The 25,929-nt window shown below is 36.3% G+C and overlaps 1 protein-coding gene across 1 annotated transcript in view; it reads right to left on the reverse strand.

Annotated features, from left to right (window-relative positions):
- LOC114356114 (apoptosis-stimulating of p53 protein 2-like) overlaps positions 1-23,481 on the reverse strand; it is a gene marked incomplete at its 5' end in the record, with an annotated part of 40,819 nt that extends 17,338 nt beyond the window's left edge. The window contains 2 exons of the mRNA XM_028309200.1: positions 1,785-1,957; positions 23,355-23,481. Coding sequence (XP_028165001.1) covers positions 1,785-1,957; positions 23,355-23,481 — 300 coding nt within the window. The remainder of the gene's footprint in view (positions 1-1,784; positions 1,958-23,354) is intronic.
- Positions 23,482-25,929: the final 2,448 nt, after the last annotated feature.

The following is a 25,929-nucleotide window of genomic DNA, read 5'->3' on the forward strand; positions in this document are numbered from 1 at the left end:
ACCAAGGACTAATATGACGAGAAAACGGATTATCTTAATTTTACTAACGTTCGTTTGGTCTAGCTATATTCTTGACCGAAAAGTTCAGTTATCATGGATGCAGTGCAGGTAGCCACTTCCAACCGGTCAATAAGGAAAACATTGGAGGAGGCATATGTTCAGTAGTGGATGTCCTATGGCTGAAATGATGATGAATGAGGTTTAAGTCAGTAATGTAACAGATGACAGCACTTAACGTAAATTGTGGCATCTCGTAATAGACCTAACTCTAGTCTCGTTTATCTTGTTGGCGCTTGTCTTTCTGTGAGCCTTCAAGCAGATTATAAATAAATAAATAAATAGGGGGAAACTTGCTTGAAAATAATCTTTAGCTGACTGAAATTATTGTTGTCGGAACAGAAAGCTAAAAGAAAGTTCTAACTAGAACGTAGAACGTATGTAGTTCTTAAATAACCCCAGATGTTCCTTCAACTTTAATAGTCGCATATTTATAAACGCTGCCATTTTGCATCTGTTAAACTCACAAGTGGATAAATGCGCTTCCAGACGAAAGCTCCTACTCAAACGAAAGTTTCACGGAACTTTAAGGAAGATGTCATTTGTAAAATAGTTTCGCCTTGGAATTTAAGACGAGATATTTTAATATTGCTCTTACTTTTTCACAGCCGTTGCTTTCGTTAAAGTTTGTAAGGAAGAAAAGTTGTGGTTTGATTTCTGGATATCAATTAAAGGAATTTTTAAAAGGCGAAGTTTTTGGTGTTTGTAAAAATTACTGTTCTTGATCATAGGCTTAGTTAAATAGTCTGTTGAATAATAGGTTAATCCTTTCCTATTGAATAAGCACCCGCTGGGTCCAACGTCGTATGGATGTGACTAAAGACGTCACTTCGTATTCTTTAATAAGGATTTATCTTTTCATCTTCTGTGAATTTTTTGTAATGAAACGAAGTAAGCAGTGATAAACTGGTCAATATGAAGCGAAGTTCGTGTGTATATAAGTTTGAACTGAACTCTTTACTGCCGCAGCTTGGAAAAAAAAAGTTTGGGAGTCGAATGTGTGAGTGCATACGCGTGTCCTTAAGTAAAGCTTCGACCACACCAACGCATGCTGATCGCCATCGTGGTGCCATCATAGGCCAATGACTGGTCGTGCTGCCTGTCATTGGCATATGTTGGGCCGTGATCGCGTCGGTGATCGCGATCTGCACGCGTTGGTGTGGTTAAAGCTTTGTGTGAGGGGGTCTTAGGGGCCATCCATAAAGTACGTCACACGAATTTAATGATTTTTTGACCCCCCCTCCGTTCTTGTCACAGGTGGTCACATTTATGAGACCCCCCCCCCTCCCTAGTGTGACGTCACATGTGTTGCAATTTCACATCGTTAAATTATTAAATTAACAGCAGTTCCGAAATTAGTTTTATTTCCATTTAAATTAAGTACTTTTTTTATGAAATAAACATTATATCAAATATTTGAAACAATTGAAATGTGATGTCACGAAACTTAGGGCCCCTCCCNGCAATTTCACATCGTTAAATTATTAAATTAACAGCAGTTCCGAAATTAGTTTTATTTCCATTTAAATTAAGTACTTTTTTTATGAAATAAACATTATATCAAATATTTGAAACAATTGAAATGTGATGTCACGAAACTTAGGGCCCCTCCCACCCCTTGTCACACCATGTCACACTTTGTCAACCCCCTCCCCCCCTCTTTACATGTGACGTACTTTATGGATGACCCGTTAGTGCTTGTGGGAAATATTCTTGGGTCCACTCACCATAAGCTCCCGCCTCAGCTTGTCCAGCTCATGAGCTGAAGGTGGCGCCGGCTGCACCCTCCCTCTTCTCAGCTCTTCCAGCTGCCTCGTCAGCTCCTCCACCTTGGCCACCGCCACGGATAGTTCTTTCTCCTTCTCATTGAACAGCGCTCTGATCGACTCGAGGTCGCTGGCTGTGGACAAAGAAGTTAATAAGAATCAATTGGACCAAACATCACATTTATTTATGCATCGTTCGTTCATTTCAGCCGAAAGACGTCCACTGCTGGACAAAGGCCTCCCCCAAGGATTTCCACAAAGACCGGTCCTGCGCCGCTCGTATCTAGGCACCTCCCACGACCTTTACTCGATCGTCCGTCCACCTAGTGCTATCCTGTCAATAGACTTAGGCAATTTGTAAATTAAGTACGGTTAACATTGATCTTAGCAGAGATTGAATTGATTCTCATTGGTATTCTCATCGATGTTTTTTTTAAATGAGTTTACTCATAAGTCAATGCACATAGACAGGCTGGCTGGTGTCATTGGGCTTTGTTTGAAAAATTGTCAATTTCTACCCATAGAAATTCGAAAGAGTCTAAAGATAAACACTTTTTTAGCATCCATGGCTCTAGGTTTAAGTAAAGCCCGTACTCATCACACAGTATATCCCCTGCAGGTTTCAGGATAATACATTTTTGGCTTATGTTATGTTTCCTCAAGGTCTAAGCTGTTTAAACCTGCCAGGAAGGTAACCTGGCTAAAATAATGACATTAAACTTCGCCCGCTCTCTAAAAATGTCGGTGCTCAATTTTCTTAAGTAATGCTTGCTTTTAAGGTGAAACACCGTAAGTGGCTTAGTTAATAAACACATGATCGCATTAGCGCCGCCTGTTTCACATAACAAGTTTATGCTGCCTTAGTGGAGAAGGTAATTTCCTCGGATATTTATAATTAGGTCTTCTTCAAATTTATTTAGAACAAAAATACGGGGTAGGTTTCAAGTAAACTTTATCTTATACAGGCTGTTAGGTAAATGGGTTTATAAGCCGACACAAACCCATTTACCTAACACCCTGTATTGTGTGTAGGTTGTACCTACTTGTAATGCTGTTGTCAGAATCATGCTTTACCCATGGTCCAACTGTTTTGTTTTACCTGGTAGAACCACGAAAAATAATTTGCAGTGGTCCTACTAATAGCTCTATGAGTACTAAGGTTTGGGTATAGTTTGTACCACCAAAAAACTAAATTACTTACTACTTACTAGAACATGACCACAGGCAACTTATAAATGGTCAGACTTTATGTCCTGTTATGGGTCTGAAATGGCTCAATCTCCTTGATATACCCGATCATTTTACAAAAATATTCAAATATGAACTAAAATACTTATTGCCATAACACAAAACTTTTACCTAAAATGAAATTCAAATATTAAGACATTTTTAAGAACAAGCAGCATGTTTGACATTTTCGGTAAAAATGTTTTACAAGATCCAAGCACCCAAGACGAAACTGTAGGGTCATCAAAATATGTACACGCTGCCATGATCTAAAATTATCATCACACCTAATTCACTTTTGTAGTACCGTCCGCAAGAAAAATACGACGCAGTAGGTCCGTTAAAAGAGTGGATGTGATAATACTTAATATTTTCTGTACCTATTAAGTATTTATTTTCATTATAAAGAACAAGGCAGGTATCTGACCGCAACCGCACCTCATATTAAGCGACTTAATAGTCAAAATTAAAATCTTTATTAGTAGGTAGGTATGCGCTTTTCATAGCACTTGTATACGTTTCGAATATAGCTTCTCCTATTAACTAATTGCCTTTATGCTCTCACAGAACGCACATATCAGAGTGTAAAGCAAAGAGCATTGGAGCTCTCTTTTTTTTATGCATAACAAGGCAGGTATTTGACCACAATCGCACCTGATGTTATGTGGGATGCAGTCTAGGATGGTACATATTATCTGCCCTGTAAGTGCGTATTCACTCTCGCCTTCTCTTGATTAAAACATAATGAGTTAGTGATAATAACGGACATAAATAAATAACCACGACTTAGGACGCAAGTCTCATTTTACCACTTGATGTATAATTGGAGTTTCTTGCGCTGCTTTTTCTCAGTACTGGCCCATTTGTTGTCCCGAAGTAGTGGTACTGGGACGTGTAAAAGTGCTTTTTAAAAGCTTATCTACTTGTAAAAATAAAATGAGTTTTATGACTTTTTTATGGTGGGATCAGGTCTGCCGATGTCGCTTTGATTGTAGTGTAGCCCGTAAAATGTAGAACATAATAGGAATCTTGGGGAAAATACCTTCATCCCGGCTTATTACTTTTACACGCACAAATTACTCTAACATTGAAGTGGGCGACGAAATATTCTACGGTAATGAAATTCGTCTGTTGAATATTTTTCTTAAAAATCTCATAAAGGTGACTAATAGGAAGGAAGAATATTATTTTCAGATTTTAATATGTAGGTACCTAGTTACTCTGTAAATAATAGCACGAAATTGCTTAACTGAGTAGCAGGATAGATTATGTAACTTCCATATCACAATAAGAAGAAGGGACTTAAAATGTCAAGGTTTTGTTTAACATGAACCCTATTAAGAAGTGATATCGGACTCAAGAGCACAGACTAGCAATTTCCGTCCCTTTATCAGTTCTCAGATCTCTTTACTCAGTCCTCAATAAACTCACAAAAAAACCTTATTTATATTCATTCATTAAAAAAAGAAAATGACAATCGCAACGGTCACTCGAGTACGCTCGCAATAAAATGTTAAATACTTAACGAAACAATTGAGAAATGTGACGCATTAGAGCGGGAAAATGCCATCCCCGACGGAGAGCCCAGCTGAGTCCCATTTAAAAGCCGACTCGGACATCCTTAGGGATGTAAACGAGTGAATTAAAACTTTGAATTTACAATTTCACTCGCCAAATGTTTTTCAATCGTTTTATTCATAACTTTGTTTATTGTCAAGTCTGTATTAGAAAGATCCTTTTGTTTTGCCTTTGCCGAACCGTAAATACCGACTAAAAAGCCTTTACTAGCAGGGTCATATTGGTCAAGATTCTGACTACGGGTGAAAAATGTTGATTAAGTTCACGAAAAAATAAGAACGTCTACTTTATTTGATTAAATGAAAGCTGTCTACGTCGTCACACCCGTTTCTACCCAAAGAATGGTCGCATGAATCTCATTTTTGTAAAAAAACTCGAGTAATTATAATAATAAGTGAAAGTATAGTTAACTAAGTGGATCGGTACTACTTACGTAAAGTAAAGTAACATTGTAGTTAATTAACTAGGATACTTAAAGTACCGAAAAGCTGTACTTACATCACTACTCGGACCTCTCAATTACGAACAACAATAAAAGCTTAGGGACTTATCTATACAGTCGGCATTGTGGACGGTACAGCATCACCGTGTATTCTTCCAGACAAAACCACTTCCAATGCTAAAGAAGCAGACTTAGACCTTTCAATGTTGACATTCCTATTCTATTAGCTTAACCTTTTCTTGGTTCACGGAATACACGGGTTTGACTTAAACAATAAAACATTGTTGAGGAACATCACACATTTTCTGTTAGATTCAAAGGAATATGTGGTTGTTTGTTGAAAAGTAAATAACTGGGACAAGACCAATGATTAGGATAATGGAGAAAAATCTCTGGAATGTACAAAAGTCTCTATACACACAAAATAAATCAGCTTTTGTGACTGTTTCACCAAAATGTACCTAAGCCTATATTTAATTTTAATTTGGCTGAGTGAAAATCCTATCCAGGACCATAGAATTCGACCATCTAAAACTTAAGGCCATTCACGTTTTACAGTCCTTATTTAACTTCAACATTTTACTGCCGATTGTATCTTTTAAACACACAAAAGTACACTCACAAAAGGGTTGGAAGTACACTGACACAATTATCTGGGAACTCGCAAAAAAGTCCAAAGCACTCGCCGTCTTTCTACTAAACAGAATAACGAATCAAACATCTTTGGGCACAAAGAGAAAAGGGTTTTTTAGGGTTGAAAGAGGAACGCTCTGGGTGTAGTTGAATCAATTTGAGCGAGCGCAGACAATTTAGTTCAATAGACGCGGTATAATATTACGATTTGGCGGGACAAGACAGCTTTTTCATGCCCTTCTTGGTCGTAGCGTAGTGCGCTTCAGAAATTGAGAAAGATCTCGTCCCATTTACTATTGGATTTACATACTTTTACTTTAATATTTATTGCTAAATAAATTACTATTGTGAAGAAACGTTTTTCACATAAAGAACTTTACAAACGCGGAATAATGTGAGGGTGGGATTATGTTTGTTTCACGCAATAACCTGAGAGATTTTGATGACATTTCGTAACGTTATAGCTGCGACAGCATATCAAGTCACACGTTTTTGTTGCAAACTAGCTCCTATTACAAATCTATAAAAACGAAAGTCACTGATGGACTAACTGACTCACGAAATCTCAGAAACTACAAGGGCTAGGAGTCTCAAATTTTGCATGGGGGTTACTTTTAGAACGTAGGTGCTCACTAAGACGGGATTTTGTAGAATTCAGCTCCTAATGGGGTAAAAAGTAGGTACATAAAATTCCACAGTACTTAGCTTGAGGTGCTGTCTTTATATCAGAATAGCTTAATGATCTTTATTCTTTAAAATTTAAATTGCGACCTCTATTTACCTATTTATCTGTGGACGGGACAGCAACGTCCACCTTACAGAGCTTTTGTTTAATCTCAGAAATGGGAAGAAAACCATTATGTAACTTTAAGGTACCTATTTTTAAAGGGAGGAAAATGGGATATGCCTCGTTGATTGTGAGTAAAAGCTGTACTAATTTGGTACTAAAGTGTTATATTACTGTCTCCAAAGGTAATCGTTTGCTAGGTAGGTATACTTTCTAATTCACCTATTTGCACCGCACTACATTTAACTTTTCCCCTATGATATTGCCTAACTATGTTTTTAGTTTCTTTATTTTCATGGTCGTTTTTGCTTGTAATAAAAAAATAAATAATAAAATCGTTTATTACCAAAATATCATTACATATTTTCACATAATAACGTTGGACTCCACACTAGGCAAGCCTGTGTCGTGGAGGCCAGGAGACAGTTTTACGATGTAGTAGGTACTTAAAACTAACAACAATATTACCTACTACTCTTTCTATCCTTCCTCAAATCTTTATTATTTCAATATCAATGAAGAATATCAATTGCCGAGTTGCAAAATAAACAAAATTTGTACATCTACCTACGCAAACTCGAAGCTTAAAATGCTTATCGTTTACGAACAAAATTAAATAATTCTTCTGGGAGATTCGAAAGAGTGTACTCTTTCGACCAGACAAGCTCCTTTATAATAAAACTAGTTTTTGTTTACTCCAATTCAATCACTCGCCAACTAAAATAAAAGCAATCACTTTGCAAATCAAATCGCAAAGAAAACAGTTGCGAACAAAAGCGGTTAAAACTAGTAACTAGTAATAGTCGTTTTACAAACTAGTCGGTGTAAATAAAACAAGGAATCCAATCTCCAGGAGCTATCGCGCCGATGGATGGACCCGGGAAACTTGATTCCTGTGAGGCGTGAAGTCTTTCCACGATTCTGGTACAGTGTAAATGGACTTAGTAGGCTTATGCCCGTTTTCACCATCAATCCCTAATTTTTAAGTGACCCCTATGAAAACAAAATTCCTGTTATGTGTTACCATAGGAGTCACCTAAAAATTAGGAATTGATGGTGAAAACGGGCATTAGGCTCATTATACAAGTTTGTTCCGGCGTTTCTTTTCAGCACTTGCCATATGTTTGTCTCGAAGCGCTGGTAGGGCCCAAAAGATAAGGAGATATGTAAAGTGCCCCATTAGGGCTACCTTTTCTTTTTTATTATTTACTATATTTTGACGTTCATAAGTGCCACTTGTGGTATAAACTGAATAAATATTTTTGATTTTGATTTGATTTTTTACTTACAAAATTAATAAACGCAAGTTATGAAAAAAAAAGATGTATTCCAAAAGCTAAAACAAAATCGCCAACACTACACTGGGCTGAGATTTAAAGTACAAAATTATTTTAACAATAGTTTACATCAGTAATACTTTTTACTCTAGTTTATAAAATACTTCAATTCATAGGTACTATAGCCGGACCAGGAACATAAAAACCCTCGCCATGTTGCGGAAAACTAATGGTACTAATTTCTTTTAATGGCAACAGTTACTGAAAACTTCATTGACATGTCACCTTGCATGTCAGTCTATTGCTGTCAAAGTGTAAACAAACTTTATTTTAAATGTGTGCAATTGATTTTGTGAATTATATTGCTAAAATATTTTTATAGTCGTGAAAGAAAAGTGGTTCACAATGTGTTAATGTATTTGTCGAAGAGAAATACCAAGGGTTCGGACAATATTTTCATTGAATAATGTTTCCGACAAAGGTTGTCAAATTGACTGACATGTTTATCGTATAGTACAGTCCACTATGAAAATTAGCTGTAGGTAGTTTGTTTCAACAACCTATTTTAAAGTTTTTTGTCACTTTCTCAGTTTTGAATTTTATGGTATTGGGAAAGAAGTACCGAGTTTGAAGCGTTCATGAGCAGACATTGCAGNTTGATAAAAACTTACTTACTGAGTTACAGAGCTGTTTCAAAAAGTGGGGCATCTATCCTGGACTTACCCTATATTACATGCCTGCCTATCTTAAAATTAAGTAAGTATAATGTAGTGCTGATATACTTATTTACTGTATTTATTTATTTTATATTGTATATAATCAGCCATGACTTTAGTTACAATTTTTACTGATCATGTTTAGGATAGGATTTGTATTTAAGAAATGACTTTTGTTATAAGTATGAAGCAAACAAGAAAGAGCGCGGGTGAAGCTTTTATTTAAGGGATTGCACACATTTATAAGGACGGCACGGCAATGGATTTTTAGGCAAATTGCAATTTAGGCTGCTGCTTTGGTATTCTAAGCATGCTGTGGCTTGCTAAAACCATTAACATTGCAAATTTAACCGTAGAGTCAAAACTTTAAGGTACATTATTATTCGTCACCTAAAAATCCCTTGTGCCTTCCCTATAATGTGCGCAGTCCCTAAGAAGACACAAAGCTATTTGGGAAAACGAGAGGCTAACATCGCCCGTTTCGCTTATCCCGGCTACGTTTATGGAATACGCCGCGTAATCTCAAAAGGCTGATTGGGATACCTACAATTGTTGTTTTTCATGAACAATTTGGCCCGCATTTCAGCCATTTATCATAAATCCTTATTTTCGCAACAAACATGCTGCGGCCAATGAACTTCCCTGTTTTTCTTTCACTGATTAAATTTTCCAGGCGAGGATTCAGCCGTGACGAAATGTTTTTTGCTCACTCGTAATTTCGCCTTGGAAAATCGGGGTTAAACTTAATTAAAACAATAATTTGGCATAAAGTCAAATGGTTTTGGCCAGCAATTGCGCGTAATTGAATGAACACTTAAAATGGGAGGACCATCATAACCATCATAACCTGGGGTAACGGTACCAATATAAATAAAGTATTTGTTGCACAAAAAAGATGCATACGAGCCATTTGTAACATAGCACCGGACGTTTCTTGTAGACCTTTCTTTAAGTCGTTGAACATTTTGCCGCTTCCGTGTATCTATTATATTAGAAATGGGAAAATTTGTAAAACAAAATATACACTTGTTTCAACAGTCAAAAGACAAAACGAGCCGAAGTTTGAGAAACCCCAACAAGCTTACTTTAGAAATTTTACCAAAAACGATCCGGTTTAATAATAATGGTTATGTGATGGCCATTAAAATATTTAACAAGATTCCTGAGAGAATAAAGTTACTCCCTTTTAATAGATTTCGAATGGAGTTGAGGAAGTGGCTAATAGAGGAATGTTTTTACTCCATAGGAGATTTTCTTAAAAATAAGACATTATAATAAAATAAATTATAGGGTAAACCGTATAGCTATTGCCCACTTAAAGATTTCAAACACATTGAGATGAAAAATTAAAGAAAGTATTTTAATTATCGACCATTTATGACTTTTTTCTTATAACTCAATAAACTGTTAAACAGAATATTAACAGTTTTTAGTTAAAACTTAGGTAACTTAGAAAATATTGNTTTGATTTGATTTGATTTGACTAAGATCCTTTTAAATGTTACTGCATAGCATAGGCTCGTATCATCAAACATCCAACAATATTTTTTACTAAGGGTCCTAATCGTTGCAGAGTACGCCACCCATCAGGCCGGCGTTTTTGCCAACCCTACATCACTCAGGTACAGTCAGCAATCAAAAACTTAGTAAAAATAACAAGGAGTTTCTAGCCTAACCGTTCCTAAAAATAAAATCGGGCTGGCCATCACTTTCCATGAGGTGAGATGCAGACGAAGGGCTTGTACGTTGTGGATAAAAAAAGTTTATGAAAGCATACTGATCCATTAAAAGAGGGAAATAAATATTTTATGTTTTATTGGATGTGTTATTAAGAAATATTAGTTAATTATAAAAACATGACCAATGTCGACATACAGAAAAGTCTTTGGTCTTTGCAACGTAGAAAATAAATTGGGATTATGTTGTGTTAGAATCTAAGATATTTTACTTTCTACATTTGAAATAATAAACTCCAAAACACTGCAAAACGCTTGTGACCACGGCTGCAACATAGCAGCCAAAACGTCAAGCCGTGAGGCCTCCCCCAAGGATTTCCACAAAGACCGGTCCTGCGCCGCTCACATACTGGCACCTCCTGCGACCTTCACTAGATCGTCGGTCCACCTAGTGTAGTGACAGGAATGTGTTAAAATATAATGGCAAATAAGGATGCATTTATTGCTGTTGACTGTACAAGCAAAGAGGTATTAGTCCGCTAATCGCTACTAGTTTGGCTCATTAGGCAGTAAGACCCTTCGCCTGCCCTCCGGCGATGCGAGTGTAGTGGCAATCACAACTTGATTAAACATGAGGATCGTTTCCAAATTGCTGTCTGTTTTTTGGCTTAAACCATACAATAGATTGCAGAACATTAAGATCCTTTGATGATGAGGTGGACTTTCGACTTAAAGGTTCTTTTATGCGTAGATGTAAGTGAATATTTAATCCATATTTGACAACATCATAAAGATAACAAATAACAGGAAGGCGCTGGACGCAGGCCGGTACCAATAAGTAGATCAACATGGAAATCATTGGGGGAGGCCTATGTTCAGCCGTATGGCTGAAATGATGATGATGATATTATATTAGTTAGAGCATTGGCATTTTTAAAAAATGGAAGTATTTTTTATGACCTAAGCCCGATTCCTTTTCTAAATGATGACGTCATGTGTAAGACAGCGTAACATAGGTACTTTTGGATTTCAAAGTAATACAATTTTCGGGCTGAAGCTAAATGTTGGTAAAGAAATTATTGGTTGGCAATTAGATTGATTGATTGATTGATTAGACGCAGGTTAGCGTACCATCCCTATATTGTTGACATTCCACCAGCTCGCACTAAGCGTTTCGATGACTCTTTTATAATGCGAACAGCTAGGGACTGGAATTCGTTGCCTGCTGCTGTCTTTCCCGAAAACTATAATCCGGGCCTCTTCAAGGCGAGAGTGAATAAGCATTTACAGGGCAGATATGTACCATCCTAGACTGCATCCCACTTAACATCAGGTGCGATTGTGGTCAAATACCTGCCTTGTTATGCATAAAAAAAATAAAAAAAAGAACGGATTCACTGAAGGAATACAAACTAACTACAAAATGTCGATCGGTACAAAATTAAGTTCGGTCATACAGAAACTTCTACGATCTCAAGTCCCAAATCGTTTGACTGGATGCAGTCTAAAATTCAACCCATTCGAATAAAGGCATGGCTGAAGTAATCCACACAATGCATCGAGTGTGATGCTCACAATGCGACCAATGGAGCAGCAAACCATTCTCAAATGGCAATTACAATTCGATTACTTTACGAATAGAAAGAAACTTAACTGATCACTTTTTAACCCTTTTGGCGACAGATTTGATAACACCAACTGTAGATGAACATTAGTGTGTTTTGGGATTGATGTTATCTGCTTATTGCATGATATTATTATGTGAACAAGTAGGTATACAAATAAATCGGGTATCAAATTGATTACAGTTTGAAATATTATTTAAGTTGGTTATCAGTACCTAGTTACTGTTAATTGTGAAAAATCTAAAACGTTAGAATAACGGTATCGTTATAGCCAATGAGCTGCTATCATACTGACATTGACTTAGTAATGTCAATGTCACGCTTGAAACGTCAGAATAGAGGGACGCGCGCGGACGACGCGGCGGCAGTTATGACTGACTGCCGAGACATTAGACACAATAAAAATTTTATTGTTCGAGGCTCACCGATGAGCCGCGTGGCGTCCAAAAACAATCAAATTAGGAAAAGTAGTGACAAGGGAGCCCTTAGCTGAACCACAAGTCGTGAATGTGACATTTAATAGCACTAAGCTCATAACAATAGAAAGGGCAAGGTGTAACCTTAGCCTGTATTAGTACAATCGAAAGACTAGTGGATCCAGCCCAAAGCGGACTTTACACAAATAGAACGTTCTGGCCAAGACCGTCTATTTGGGAACGTCTGGCATTGCTCTGACTAAATAAAGTTGTGAATGGATATAGTTTTCGGATTCAAATGCATTAAAACAGTTTAATGATGCTACGGTACCAACAATCACATAGTTATGTCGTTTTAGAGGCCTCGGGTTCTGTTTTATGATATGAACTAAAATCGTGCTCCTAGTTGGTTAGGGTATTGCATTCTTGAGTCGACTGATAGATCCCTAAGAAATTAGATTTTCGCATTTCGAAGGGCAGGTAGAACCTGTTGATCCAATAGTAATATCAGATGCCAACGACGGCCTATGAATTCCATCACTACTGTTGATACAATAAACACCTAATATAAGAACGTATGGTAATCCCAAATGTCTGACATCACTCATATCAACAACAATAAATCATATCATGCAGGCCTGTCACGTGATTTGTTCCCCCAAAAGCATTTTCTAAATAGCGTGAAAGAAATACCGCAATTTCCTAACGCGTGAAAATGAAAGAACAAAGGGCCAAAGGGAGGGGGCCAAATCTTGCAATCCGACCCGGCCCAAGCATTACGATCAACTTAAATTGGAATACAAAGAGTCCGATGCGAGTTTATCATTCCCCCGCAATTGCTGTACGGTGAGAATTTGCATATATTACTGGTAAAGCTGGAGCCTGATTGACAGCGATGAGTTGGCTCAATTTTGCCCGGAACCGTATGATGGCTTGAAGGAATAATCCATTTTATATCATTTACTTTTACGGGAATTTACCACACTTGCTCTTTGCGTTAGCTTCTTTAGTTTCTTTTTCTTCTTGTAAGTTACGCTCTTGGCAGAGCGGTCGTGGTCACGTTGAGGTGTTGTTCTTTACATACTTACATTTATACGGGGGTCAGTTAGGGAGAGTTTCTTATTTCCATTCTTTTATTATTTAAATTACTCATAATTATGTACAGTACACATGCCATGTTACTTCAATGTTTCAACTGCAAAATCATGTTTCCAAATACCTCTAGGTATTTGTATCGGTGCTTAAAGTGACATAAGAAAAGCGTCGCTCTCACCCAAACATCTCGCCCGAGGTTCCGCATTCGATCCCATCCCACACTCGCGTAAATATCCAATTACTTAGGAAAGCTCAGTTCTAACGAATATTCGAAGGCGTGTCGTTAGGACGATAATAAAGTGTATTGAGAAAGATAATCCCTGTAGCTGGATCATCGGGTCACAGTAGAAGGAGATACAGTGGGTTCAGTTCCCAACACCACGTCGGTGTTGGTACTAACTATTGCATCTGTATTGTATGCGATTGTTTTCTTTTTGCATTTGCTTGTACTATAACACAGCCGGTGCGTACGGGTAGTGTGTGTGATAGTGTAATTGGTCTTTGCCGGCGTCACTGGGCGGAGATTTTAAGCTAAGTAATTTTGTCTTTTTAATATTTAATTATGGATTTCGCAAACTATTAATTATTGGAACTGTATTTGCCTCTCTCTCTTACATTAGTAACCTGATTGAATGACTGAAGAGTTAACCTTTGAACGAAGTCTTTGTCCAAAAATGCGATATTCTCAAAAATAATGAAGAAGCCACAGATGCTACACATCGCGACATGACCGCTCCGTGACGCGACAAAAGGTGGCATCTAATCTAACTTGTAGGTCTACCCTACTGTTTTATACGTTAAGCTTCAAGCGAGCATACACCAAGCTTAAAATGTCGAATACCCGATTATGAAGATACGCTTTCGCGGACTGTAGGCCTTACACGCTGATCGTGTCGCATTACATTAAGGCTGAGTTGCACCATCTTATTTTAACTTTGACAAACGTCAAAAATGTGTCAAACTCCATACAAAAACACCAGTTATCGTCATAGTTACGGTCAAAGATAGGTGGTGCAACTTAGCCTAAAATTTGTCTTTGTAACCGCGTTACTGTGTCTATCGCCAGTAGTTCTATATTCCCTCAACACTAGGGATTTATTTATTTCTCACAATCCTCCGTGGAATCCTGATGAAAATTTCTTTTATCTTATTCTTGCAGGTATTTTTTGTGGAACTGAATACTTACTGGCTATGCTTGTTTTACATTATTATTACTGTAACTATTACAACTTATAAACTTTCTAAATTATCAACAAGATATAAACAAGAATTCGTACCTACCTTCTAACCTACCAAGCATAGCATATTGTACATAATACTTATTTTAATTATAGCAAATCATACTTGGATAGGGTGATCGCTATAGTAATTAGCCAATACATAGTTATTGGCCAACTTGCCTAAAATGAAAAGAAACAAACCTAATAGAAGTTATTAAGAGAGGAAAAGAGGCAAATATTTTTTCTGAGCAATACGCAGTTCAATGTAGTAAATATTTTTGTCTCTTACTTATTAACAATCCAATATGCCAATAACTATGTATAGGCTAATTACTATAGCAATCACCCTACTTTAAAACGTTTTTATATCGTGAGAAAAATTCATTTCTTATTTTATCAAGTCAAGTCTGTCTACACTGTTTTTACCATTTGCATACAAACTAGCAATTGGGGCATTTCACGCGAAGCGGACAGCGAAAATCAAGTCAGGTTTTGGATTTTGTTCATATTTGGATTAAATGTACTGCTATATGACCTGAATGGATGTGCATCATTATAATTTTTTTATGAAGCTTAGTTTATTTTTTATGAGCGTTCAAAAAATTGGTAAAATTTTAGGAACAGATTTTTCTGAAGCTATTACTGCTATTATTACATTTGATTAAAAACAAACTGACTATTGGACTTTTGAGAATAACTAACTGTGTTTCTTACTATTTACTACAAATTTGAAATTTCTTTTTTGTTCACATAGAAAACCGGAAGTAAAGTTTTAAAATCGAATTTTACAAAACTTCGGTATTTTTAATTTTTTTTATTTTTATTTTAAAATATACCTAGTAGTCTATAAATACCGTGTGTAAAGTTGTAGAATGGAGTCTGTATTGGTTTTTGATTTAGACGCAGTACAGTGCGAGCGCGCCGCAATGAGCGTCATACTGGCTATCGACATTTGGCTACTGTATAAAAATTATTTGTTCGAAAACAACTGAAACGTTAATATTGTTGCATGCATACTCTTAAACAATTATAATTTTGACTCGGCGAACTTCGTACCGTCTAACAGACAATGATTGTTGGCATTGAGATGGTATTACGTCGCAGACCACCCACAACTTATTGGATAATACTATTAAAACATTACCCTTCTTTTTGGGTAGTCGGGATATGTTAGTCCGGGGTGCCAGTTAACTTCATGCCAAATTTCATTAAAATCTGTTCAGCCGTTCTTTGTTTTATACATAAAACAAAGTCGTGTTAGTTACACGATTTATAAGTCAAGAACGGTTCGGCAGATTTTGATGAAATTTGATATGGAGGTAGCGAGCCAACTACCTAAAAAAGAAGAATTATGTTTTTAGTGTATTATTCAATAAGATGTGATGTGGGTAGTCCGCGACGAAATACGCACCATCTCAATGCCAACAATCATTGTCTGTTAGACGGTACGAAGTTCGCCGAGTCAAAATTATAATTGTTTAAGAGTATGCATGCAACAATATTAACGTTTCAGTTGTTTTCGAACAAATAATTTTTATACAGTAGCCAAATGTCGATAGTACTCGATAGCCAGTATGACGCTCATTGCGGCGCGCTCGCACTGTACTGCGTCTAAATCAAAAACCAATACAGACTCCATTCTACAACTTTACACACGGTATTTATAGACTACTAGGTATATTTTAAAATAAAAATAAAAAAAATTAAAAATACCGAAGTTTTGTAAAATTCGATTTTAAAACTTTACTTCCGGTTTTCTATGTGAACAAAAAAGAAATTTCAAATTTGTAGTAAATAGTAAGAAACACAGTTATTTATTCTCAAAAGTCCAATAGTCAGTTTGTTTTTAATCAAATGTAATAATAGCAGTAATAGCTTCAGAAAAATCTGTTCCTAAAATTTTACCAATTTTTTGAACGCTCATAAAAAATAAACTAAGCTTCATAAAAAAATTATAATGATGCACATCCATTCAGGTCATATAGCAGTACATTTAATCCAAATATGAACAAAATCCAAAACCTGACTTGATTTTCGCTGTCCGCTTCGCGTGAAATGCCCCAATTGTCGAAGCGATATCGACTTTTCCGTGGCAGGCGCTGGATGCCACGATGACTCATACGAGGTTCACGGTACATTCTAAAATCAATACTCCGTTTGTGACTACCTACAGGTTTTCTACATTTTGTATTGTACGGCTATACCACAGCTAACCTTTTCCTACTAATATTATAATCTAATGACAGTTTAGCTTTCCCCCGGGATAAACATGTCCTTCACTGGTGCGGTTTTTATTGGCGGTCAAGCTGAAGATCCTGGCTACACAGGAGTTGTAGCTGTGGGAACGAGAGGTGGGAATAGTCCCGTATTAATATTTTAAATTAAATAAATGTTAAATTGTAGGAAGATGGATGGATGTCTCAAATCTTTTTTGGGTATTTGTTACTTTTTCACGCAAAAACTGCTGGACGGATTTTGATAATACTTTACTGAATTATTGTTATCATAATGATGACAAAGGCTATAATTTACAACGATAATATCCACGATGTAACTTACTTGGAAGGTTAAAGTAACAGACTACAATAATTTCTTCTAAAAAGTTTAATTGTAGTGTACTAAACTCTATTGTTTGAAGGCACAGATATCTAAATATACAGGGTATCGGGCTGAAATTTGGCATGCAGGTAGATAAATGTTATGACGTAGGCATCCGCTAAGAAAGGATTTTACGAAACTCCACCCCTAAGGGGGTAAAACGGGATCCACGCGTACGAAGTCGCGGGCGGCCGCTAGTTATGCTATAAATATAAAACTATGTACTGGATTCGGAATAGGAAAATAAACATTATTTTGTCTGTAACTAAGTACCTACATTCAATCACTTTTTGCAAGTCGATATATCTCCATAGAGACACAGATGGGTATCCCTAGAGAATTATGTTTCTCATATAGGGGAGAGTTCGGTATATTGTACCGCCGGGTAAATTGTACCACCCTAATATTTCGTAAAGTATTTATTGAATGTCTGTAATTGCAACACTTAGCGATACACAACTAAATTCAATTAATATCAGCCAATTGGTTTTTGCCGTGACAACGAACACGTGTGTTTTATTTTGAAAATTATTTTTTCATTGTTTTCAAGTAACTTTTGACAATGCATGTTTACTTTGTAATTTTGTTAAATTTAATCACAGGATGATTCTAATATATTATTTAGAAGCGTAAATTAGTGTGGATTACAATTATTTGAAACATTTTTCGGTATTTATAAGCTATATTTTTTACCAATTTTTTAAAAGCACTATAACCTAGTCGGCTAAATTGTACCACATCAAGTTGTATGGAACTTTACCAAAGGATTTTGAATTTTTTTTTAGTTAATCATATTTTGAAGTTATAATAGCGTAGTTATGTTTGACTAACAATAAATGAAAGCAAAAGACTAGCAAAGTAGATTAGGTGCAAGTGTGCGTCTCAATAATTGAAATTACAAAACTTTTACTCAAAATCGTGATAACGTGTAAAACAATATCGATTGTCTATGTTATTAACTACTGCTCCTTTTCGTTACCTAATTTGTTAAGAATGTATGGTATAATATTTTGCCATAGTTTTTTTAAAGGCTTGAAATTTATTGAAATCCAATTTAGTAACCATGTGGTACAAATTATCGAACCGGTTGGCTAAATTGGACCGAAGCTCTGACCTCGTATTTTGTTGATTTGTGCTAAATATACAACAATTATGTTGATTAATACCTATGAAATAGTAAGTTGAATAATTTCTCTTTAATTATATACCATGAACATTAGCAAAAACAAAAGAAAACTATGTGTAAAATGGGATTGAAAAAAACTGGTCCAAATTGCCGGACTCTCCCTTATTAGATAGTAAGTAGGATTTCTGGAAATTCTTATTAGTAGGTAATCTACGCAACTTTTGATACAATCCTGAACATATATCACTTTTTACGTATGTTTAGAGCTAGGAAACGATCCAGTATCATTCTATGAAGAAGTACCAGAAATGTTTCGAAAATTGATAAGACCATTCCAAACTGCTGAAATGGCTCGTTAAACAGATTTCATGCTAAAATTACGGTTCATAAAATCATGATGGTAATATTATAACATAAGAACGTGATATCAGTTTTATTGTTTTGTTAGGAGTGGGGTTATAATAATTTTATTACTGTAAACTGACCCACCCAAATATGGCGACCAGGCTGACCTGCGATAAAGTACAAAGTATTAAACTACATATTTGTTGATGTATCGCCCTTTGTTACTTAATGAATTTTAAGTACGATACGGCGACTTCGGTTACAAAATATACTGGTGCTCATCACATAACTCGTTTATTTGTCCCATTCACGACTCGAACCCGCATCGTAGCTGGTATCAGTGTAGGTAGGTATACGAGTAGTCCCGTATGCGAAGTCCATTCAATCTCCTTGGCATATTTTAACTTGATTCACTCGATATTTTACCGAGAACTTTATCGCATGCCCCTATCGCGAAATATCGAGTTCCTAGAAAGAAAGTCCCACTTTTAAAGTCACAGAAAATACTAGAAAATCTAGTTTCCACTAATTGAAATGTCGAACCATCACTGATAGCGCCATCTTGCGGGCGAGTGGCGTTCGACTGAGCTATTTTAGGCTAAGGTCACAAACTAGACTGAGTTCGGAGTTGTTTATTATTTATGTTCTATTTTCGAATGTAATAGAAGCTCTAAATTACTAATGGAATTGATCGTGGAGGTTGATTGTAATACAATTCGGCAGGTGACATACTCGTAGGTAGAAAAACATGAGTCTAATTTTTCCACCATTTTATAGTAGACTAGCTTTCCGCCCGCGGCTTCGCGCGCGTTGACTACATTATTTACATATTTTACGGAACCCTATTTTTTTCCAAAATAAAATTTAGCCTATATTACTCGTGTATAATGTAGCTTTCGAATGGTGAAAGAATTTTTAAAAACGGTTCAGTAGTTTTTGAGCCTATTCATTAAGTACAACCAAACAAACAAACAAACAAAGTTTGTCTCTTTATAATAATAATAATATTAATAATATAATAATATTAGTGTAGATAGAAAGTTTGGTTTGAACTAACGACTAAGAAGGTTAAGGTATCAATTTCTAATTGAGGCAGTCTATTTTTTTAATAAAGATACTAAAGAAAAGATATTGTAAACCGGGGGACCTTCAGCCGGGGGAATAAAATTGACGTTGACTTGATGTGACATACCTACAGCGACGATTATAGGTAGTAAAAAAGGCAGTAGCGAGTGTAGTCTTAGCTTTAGAACAGATGCGCTACCGATTCGTTGCGAATGGTTTTTATTTCGAGCCACGGGGAACTCGATAAGGTTTGTTTGACCTGTCGGTGAACAGTCGGTGTCTTTATAGTTACTAAAGGTTACTTTTACTAGGCATTTATTCCTTTGTTGCATTATTATTCCTTACTTTGGGCAAGTCTCTGAAACAAAACAACACCTTGCCACAGATTTCATATGTTTAGTGATAATTTATATCCTGAAAAGGAAGCACTTGGCAATTTGGCATGTGCACAGCTTAGGATTGACCGTTGTGGAAATATTTGGAGGAGACCTTTGTCCAGCAGTTGACGAATGTCTCTCCTAAATCCATAGTGCAAGCAAAATGTTGTATCCCAATAGTTTATGCACTATACACACTTTAAAAGAGTTTCTTTACACCCCAATATACACCTGTTAATATTAGGACAGTCCATATAATTGGAGGCTCTGCCAAAACCAGTGTTCCGCCCCAGTTAACGATACTGAAACGCGGCCGTGTCGGTACAATGCAGCAGATTGGTTCTGTTTGCTTCCCTTAAAAAAAGCTTAAGCTAAAGCTTCCATTAAATTTTGCACTATTGGGATGATAGAATAGTACCTATCAGTGAGTTTAATAGGGGATTTAGTAAAATAGAGAGAGAATGGTTTAAGATCTAATAAAACGCAATGTTATTAAACACCAGAGTCATAGTTCGGTAGAGAACATAGTTAGCAAAAACATATTTTGATACCAGCGGGATTTCCGAAAACACAATGAGGGCAGGATGGCAGAAAAGTATTTAAAGGTTAATAAATGTAAAAAGCATTCAACCAGATAGCCGCTCTAACTATATGTAATGGTACGGTTACTATATTTCTAAAAACTATTAATTTACGTTAAACAAACACATCAAGTTCAGCATTGTTGCATCTTATGTAATTTCAATAACTGCTATTTTACTTAAGAAACATTATGACAGCTGTTCTAAAAATAAAAACAGATCAACTCGCGCTCCTCATTACCAAGGATCCTAATTCATAACTACAAGGACGAATAAAAATATGGAACCTCCAGAATCCAGGAGGGTTTATAAAATAAAACACCAGTGTTATAGCTGAGATTGCTTCCAAAACACGGGAGGAGGGTTTAATTAACTTTTCCTAAATTTGTCAGCCCTCCAAAGAGGAGCATCCTTCAATCCTCCAGGTGTGTGTTACGACCTGCCCCAAATATTACCCTTTTGAATTTTTAAACCTGCACCGGATTTTATAATTTGGCTTTTGGAAATTACTCCGGTTATGATCACTGACATTTGAGAATGACGTTTTCATATTTTCATTTGATAACTATTGGGAATTTGCGACTTTCAGTTAATAACTGCAACTATTTATTATTATAATAATGCAGATAAATTGTATATCTACAAGTAAGTTAGTAATCCCATCAAAAACAATACTTGTCAAAAAAACCAAGTCTCGCAACTCAGTTGTTCTACGGTAAAAAGTTGTGAGATCCATGTAATACCAAGTCCAGGCCAGGAAATCTTTAACGTTTTACATAAATTATTGACTTGGCCATCGCACTAAATAATTTAATTTACACGTGTTTTCATGCGATGGCGATATATTTATGTAAAACGTTAAAGATTTCCTGGCCTGGACTTGGTATTACATGGATCTCACAACTTTTTACCGTAGAACAACTGAGTTGCGAGACTTGGTTTTTTTGACAAGTATTGTTTTTGATGGGATCTCATTTCTTTTTGTATTTTGTAGACAGCAGTTATGTATCTAGAAAACTGGACCGAAATTGAAAAATTTTACTCGACTTGGCGGTTGCACTACCGTGCCCCCAAATATTTTAGTTTTTCCTTGATTCATACACCAAACACTACTTATATTCCAAATTTGAAGCTTCTAGGTCTGCTAGAAGTGCCTTAGAGTTTTGATGATCGGTGAGTCAGTGAGTGAGTCAGTGAGTGAGTCAGTGAGTGACAAAATTAAGTAACTTTGACCCGTTATAATTCTTAAACTACTGGTTCAAATTGAATGAAATTTTAAATATACCGTGTCTTTACAATGCCTGCATAGCTAATGAAAATTCAGCCTTCTAGTTTTATCCACAACGAAGTTACAGGCGGTCGAAAATGGCCTGAATTGCTTCGAGAAAAGGATGGTACGGCCGTGCCGCTTTTAGGCATTTAACCCGGCAGGTTAATTTTGGGTTAACTCTTATGTAAAAGCAAAATGAACCTTAATATTTTCATATCGAATTAACTGAATGTTTCTTATCGTCGTAGTACACGTTATAAAAGGTACTCGTACATAACAAAATGTTTCAAACTTTATACAAATTATCAACTTTAACTGACCCTTTCTTACGTCGATCATGGTATGATTAATAAATCGCCATCGATTGTTGTGGCCCGTTGCTATGGCTGCGGGCAAGTTAGCCTTGACGTGTATGAACTGGAGGGTGTGTGGTACAGTCGCGAGCACTGACATGTATAAAATGCGTAATTTATGCCGCTGTAATAACGTCTAAATTCCTATGAAAATATATGTATATTTTTGTACCTTTTGTGGTGGGTGGTGTAATTTATATTGTATGACATGAACCCAATCGAACGTGTAACATAATCTGATATTCAAAAGAGAAAATGTTCCATAATTACTTTTCCAAAATATAATGTAAAAGAAACCGCCGACTGAATTTACGTATAAGATTTTATTTGACAACGTGGAGTACGTTATTGAATGTTTCGAAGTCTAATTTTGTGTATACGAACATGAAAGATTTTTCCTTATTCTTATTACGAGATAGGCGTCAAACCTTACTTTAATTGAATTTGATTTTGAATTAATTATAATCTTAGAACATTCTTATAAGCTGCCTGCAGAAGATAGAGTTAAGAGTTCTCATTATGTACGTCGCTGCACCGATGATGGTGGTCAGTCCTAAATAAATAAATAAATAAATAAATATCCTTGGACATTTAACATTTAACAATAAAATAAAAATTCTACCAGTTCGACTTTCCGTTCAGAAAAAAACAATTCATGAAAGAAAGCACAACATTAAAGTTATATACGAAACTAGAGACGAACTAATTAAAAAGTTTTAAGCTGGCTTACATATTCTTAATGCATTATTCATGTTACGTCGTAGTCCTTCGTAGTTCTGTTACAGAATTCTTTTCTTTAATAGACTTTGAAACTTTTCTACTTCCTAAGAGTCAAACGCACGTATTCACAAATGATGCTTGCTTAAGTGAAGCAGCAAATAGAACGTACAGCAGCGTTGAATAGAGCTTTGTGATTGGTTCATGTGTCAACCTGTGCGCACTGTGAGACCTCATAGTAATGTTTGTGAATTCGGGCGAAAGTCGTTTCATGCACGCCAAATCATCCGTAGCGTTTGCGTAACTGTAACGTCGTAGCGTTGTAGTCCTTTACGTGATTGTAACGCCCTAGCATCGTAGTCCTGCTACGAAAAATTACAAGAACATAAACCTAAAGTAATACTCACTAAGTGCGATATTCGCTTGCTTGTTTCGGTCTAGCTGGCCCCGTAGCGCGCGTAGCCGCCGTAGCTTCAACTCCTGCGCTTCTACGCGTTCTCGTAGCCGCCTTAATCGCTCGCCTTCCACTGCCACCTGTAGCAAAATGAATATAATGTAAGGACACTAATCGAATAATGTATGTAATATAATGTAGCATTTTAAATGTCGAAGAAAACGCGCGATTGTGATTTTTTTTTCTTATCTGATTTTAAACGGAAAATACAATTTATTTCTGAAGAATCATTTATATCAAGTTATAAGTAATAAGTTTGCTCCTATTTTATTGTTTTGAGTTTAGCTGTGGACAAATTACCTAACAGGTAAAATAGAAATACAGAAGTAATTTCTATACTTACCCCTTTACCCATAAAACTTACACACTCGTTGAACAGTGTTTAAAGGGACATTTACTTGTAGTATGGAAATTTCATTTTAAATCAGTGTTCAACAAGTGTGTAACTTTTTATTAGTAAGGGAGCTAATGTTAATGTTGTTTGTAGTACAAGCAAATACGAGATTTACTATTTAAGACAGTATTCCTCATGAGAATCCCTCGAGAATCTAGATCTAGCTAAAATCTAGACTAAAACTAACAATTGCGAGGCCACTCGGACGCTAGAACCTTCGATTAAACAAGCTTTGTGCTGCACAAACAAACGCAGCGTCGTTTAGTTGCACATTCGATTCCTGCATCGTTCACTGTTGCAAAGAGCTGGTGTAAATACCAGCTCTTTGCAACTCACCCACTCAACTCATCCCACTCGGTTGTTGAAGACTAGTTTAATCTAGCTGTACAGTACAAACTATAGGTAATGTACTGTAAATTATACTTTAACAAACTAAAAACTCGCTTTTGGTTATTGCATTTAAAGGCTCTAGCACTAAAGTGCTCGAAAAACAAATCCAATAAACTCAAATTCGATACGATTCCGCAGTTTCGTTTAGGAGTTCCACCTTCCAGTTCCTTCATCAGACCAGCTCGATAGTACCATAGTATTATATTGTCATATAATCTACATACAATTGCCAAGTTTCATTATGATACAAGAATTAGAAGTGAGTGTAATAATTCAGATTCTTAGATTCAACTAACTATTAGATTACACACACGACGACTTAATAAAAGCGATTTTATAGCTCACTGCTTTGCATAAAGATTTTTTAATATTATAGCAGAAACCCTTTCATTCGTTACATTACACGATAATTTTCATGTTTCCAAGTGAATGTGCAAAATTTAATCTTTCTACACACAGCGCGTAAGCCTTCAGGTCACCGAACGTAACCTGTGTACTCAAGTCTCGTTAGGTTCGTATTACACGCTCAAAACTCGATTAAATTTCACCCATCATTATCATCATTTCAGCAACAGGACGTCCACTGCTGAACATAGGCCTCCCCCAATGTTTTCCACATCGCCCGGTTGGTAGCGGCCTGCATCCAGCGCCGTCCTACTCTGCGTTTTCGGTTTTAATTTCTACCAAAGATCCTCCCTAAACTGGTAAAATTATTGGAATTCCACAAAGCTTATGCCTGAGATTGAATCGTAATTTAATCATTATTGTCTATTACCGACCATAGATAGACATCAGCAGAGTGTGAGTTTATACCAAATGTCCTCTCTAGTGAGCAGTTCTTGAAAGTTTCTGCTAGGAGCGCTATACGATCCGTCATACATTTAATGAATTTTTTTTTACGCGCTCACTAGTGACGACGTTTGATGTACTCACACTCAGCCCTCTGATAATATCAGTGATGTTATTTATTTTATTCACTTGTAGAGAACCCAAGAAATAAATAGTAGATTATTAGATAAAAGAAAACTTAACATTTAACCAAGCCTTCCAAGCCGACGCCGTCTGAATCGACAAAAAGCCGCCAAACAAGGTTTGTCACGGAGCAGCCTGCGGAATTCTTAAGAGAAATTGTAAGCAGATAAGAAAGGAAAAAATTAAATTTCCCCGTTTGTGGTAAAGCCTTTGTCACACTGAAAGAGATGGACCAAATAAATACGACTATTATGAATCAAAGTCGTATAATCCAATATGAATCGTTTTTATTGTTATGATATTATTCACACCCAATGTTGATAATTTGCTGGAAAACTCAGTAACTTCAGTACTCAGTCTTGTACTGATTACAAAGAATTCGTATTTTGGAGATCATTAAGTTAACTAAAGCCGAATCTTATCCTTAAGCGGCTCATCATTAGATATAAATCAGTTTTGTCTGTTCAGCAAGAGATTTCATATTTTCAAATTCCTTTATCCTGAGTGTCACAGCCTAAATTAAAGAAGTTATGTAAGTTTTCATCGCTCCGCATATCTTCAGCGGTGGTTCACAGCCTTTACCCCGAGGATAGGCGTCGAGCCAGGGCCACCTAATGCGATATTTATCGCCAGCCCGAAAGGAACGAACTGGCCTCTTAATAAATAGGCCATAAAATAAACACAACAGCCAATCTCCGTGTTATTAAGATTTAATTTTTCGAGAGTAATTCGCAGCGGAAGCGGATTATTTTGATTTATTTACGCGACCTTT

Source organism: Ostrinia furnacalis, unplaced genomic scaffold (genome assembly GCF_004193835.3).
Source record: "Ostrinia furnacalis isolate ACB-3 unplaced genomic scaffold, ASM419383v2 OfSCF2653, whole genome shotgun sequence".
Lineage (NCBI taxonomy): Eukaryota > Metazoa > Arthropoda > Insecta > Lepidoptera > Crambidae > Ostrinia > Ostrinia furnacalis.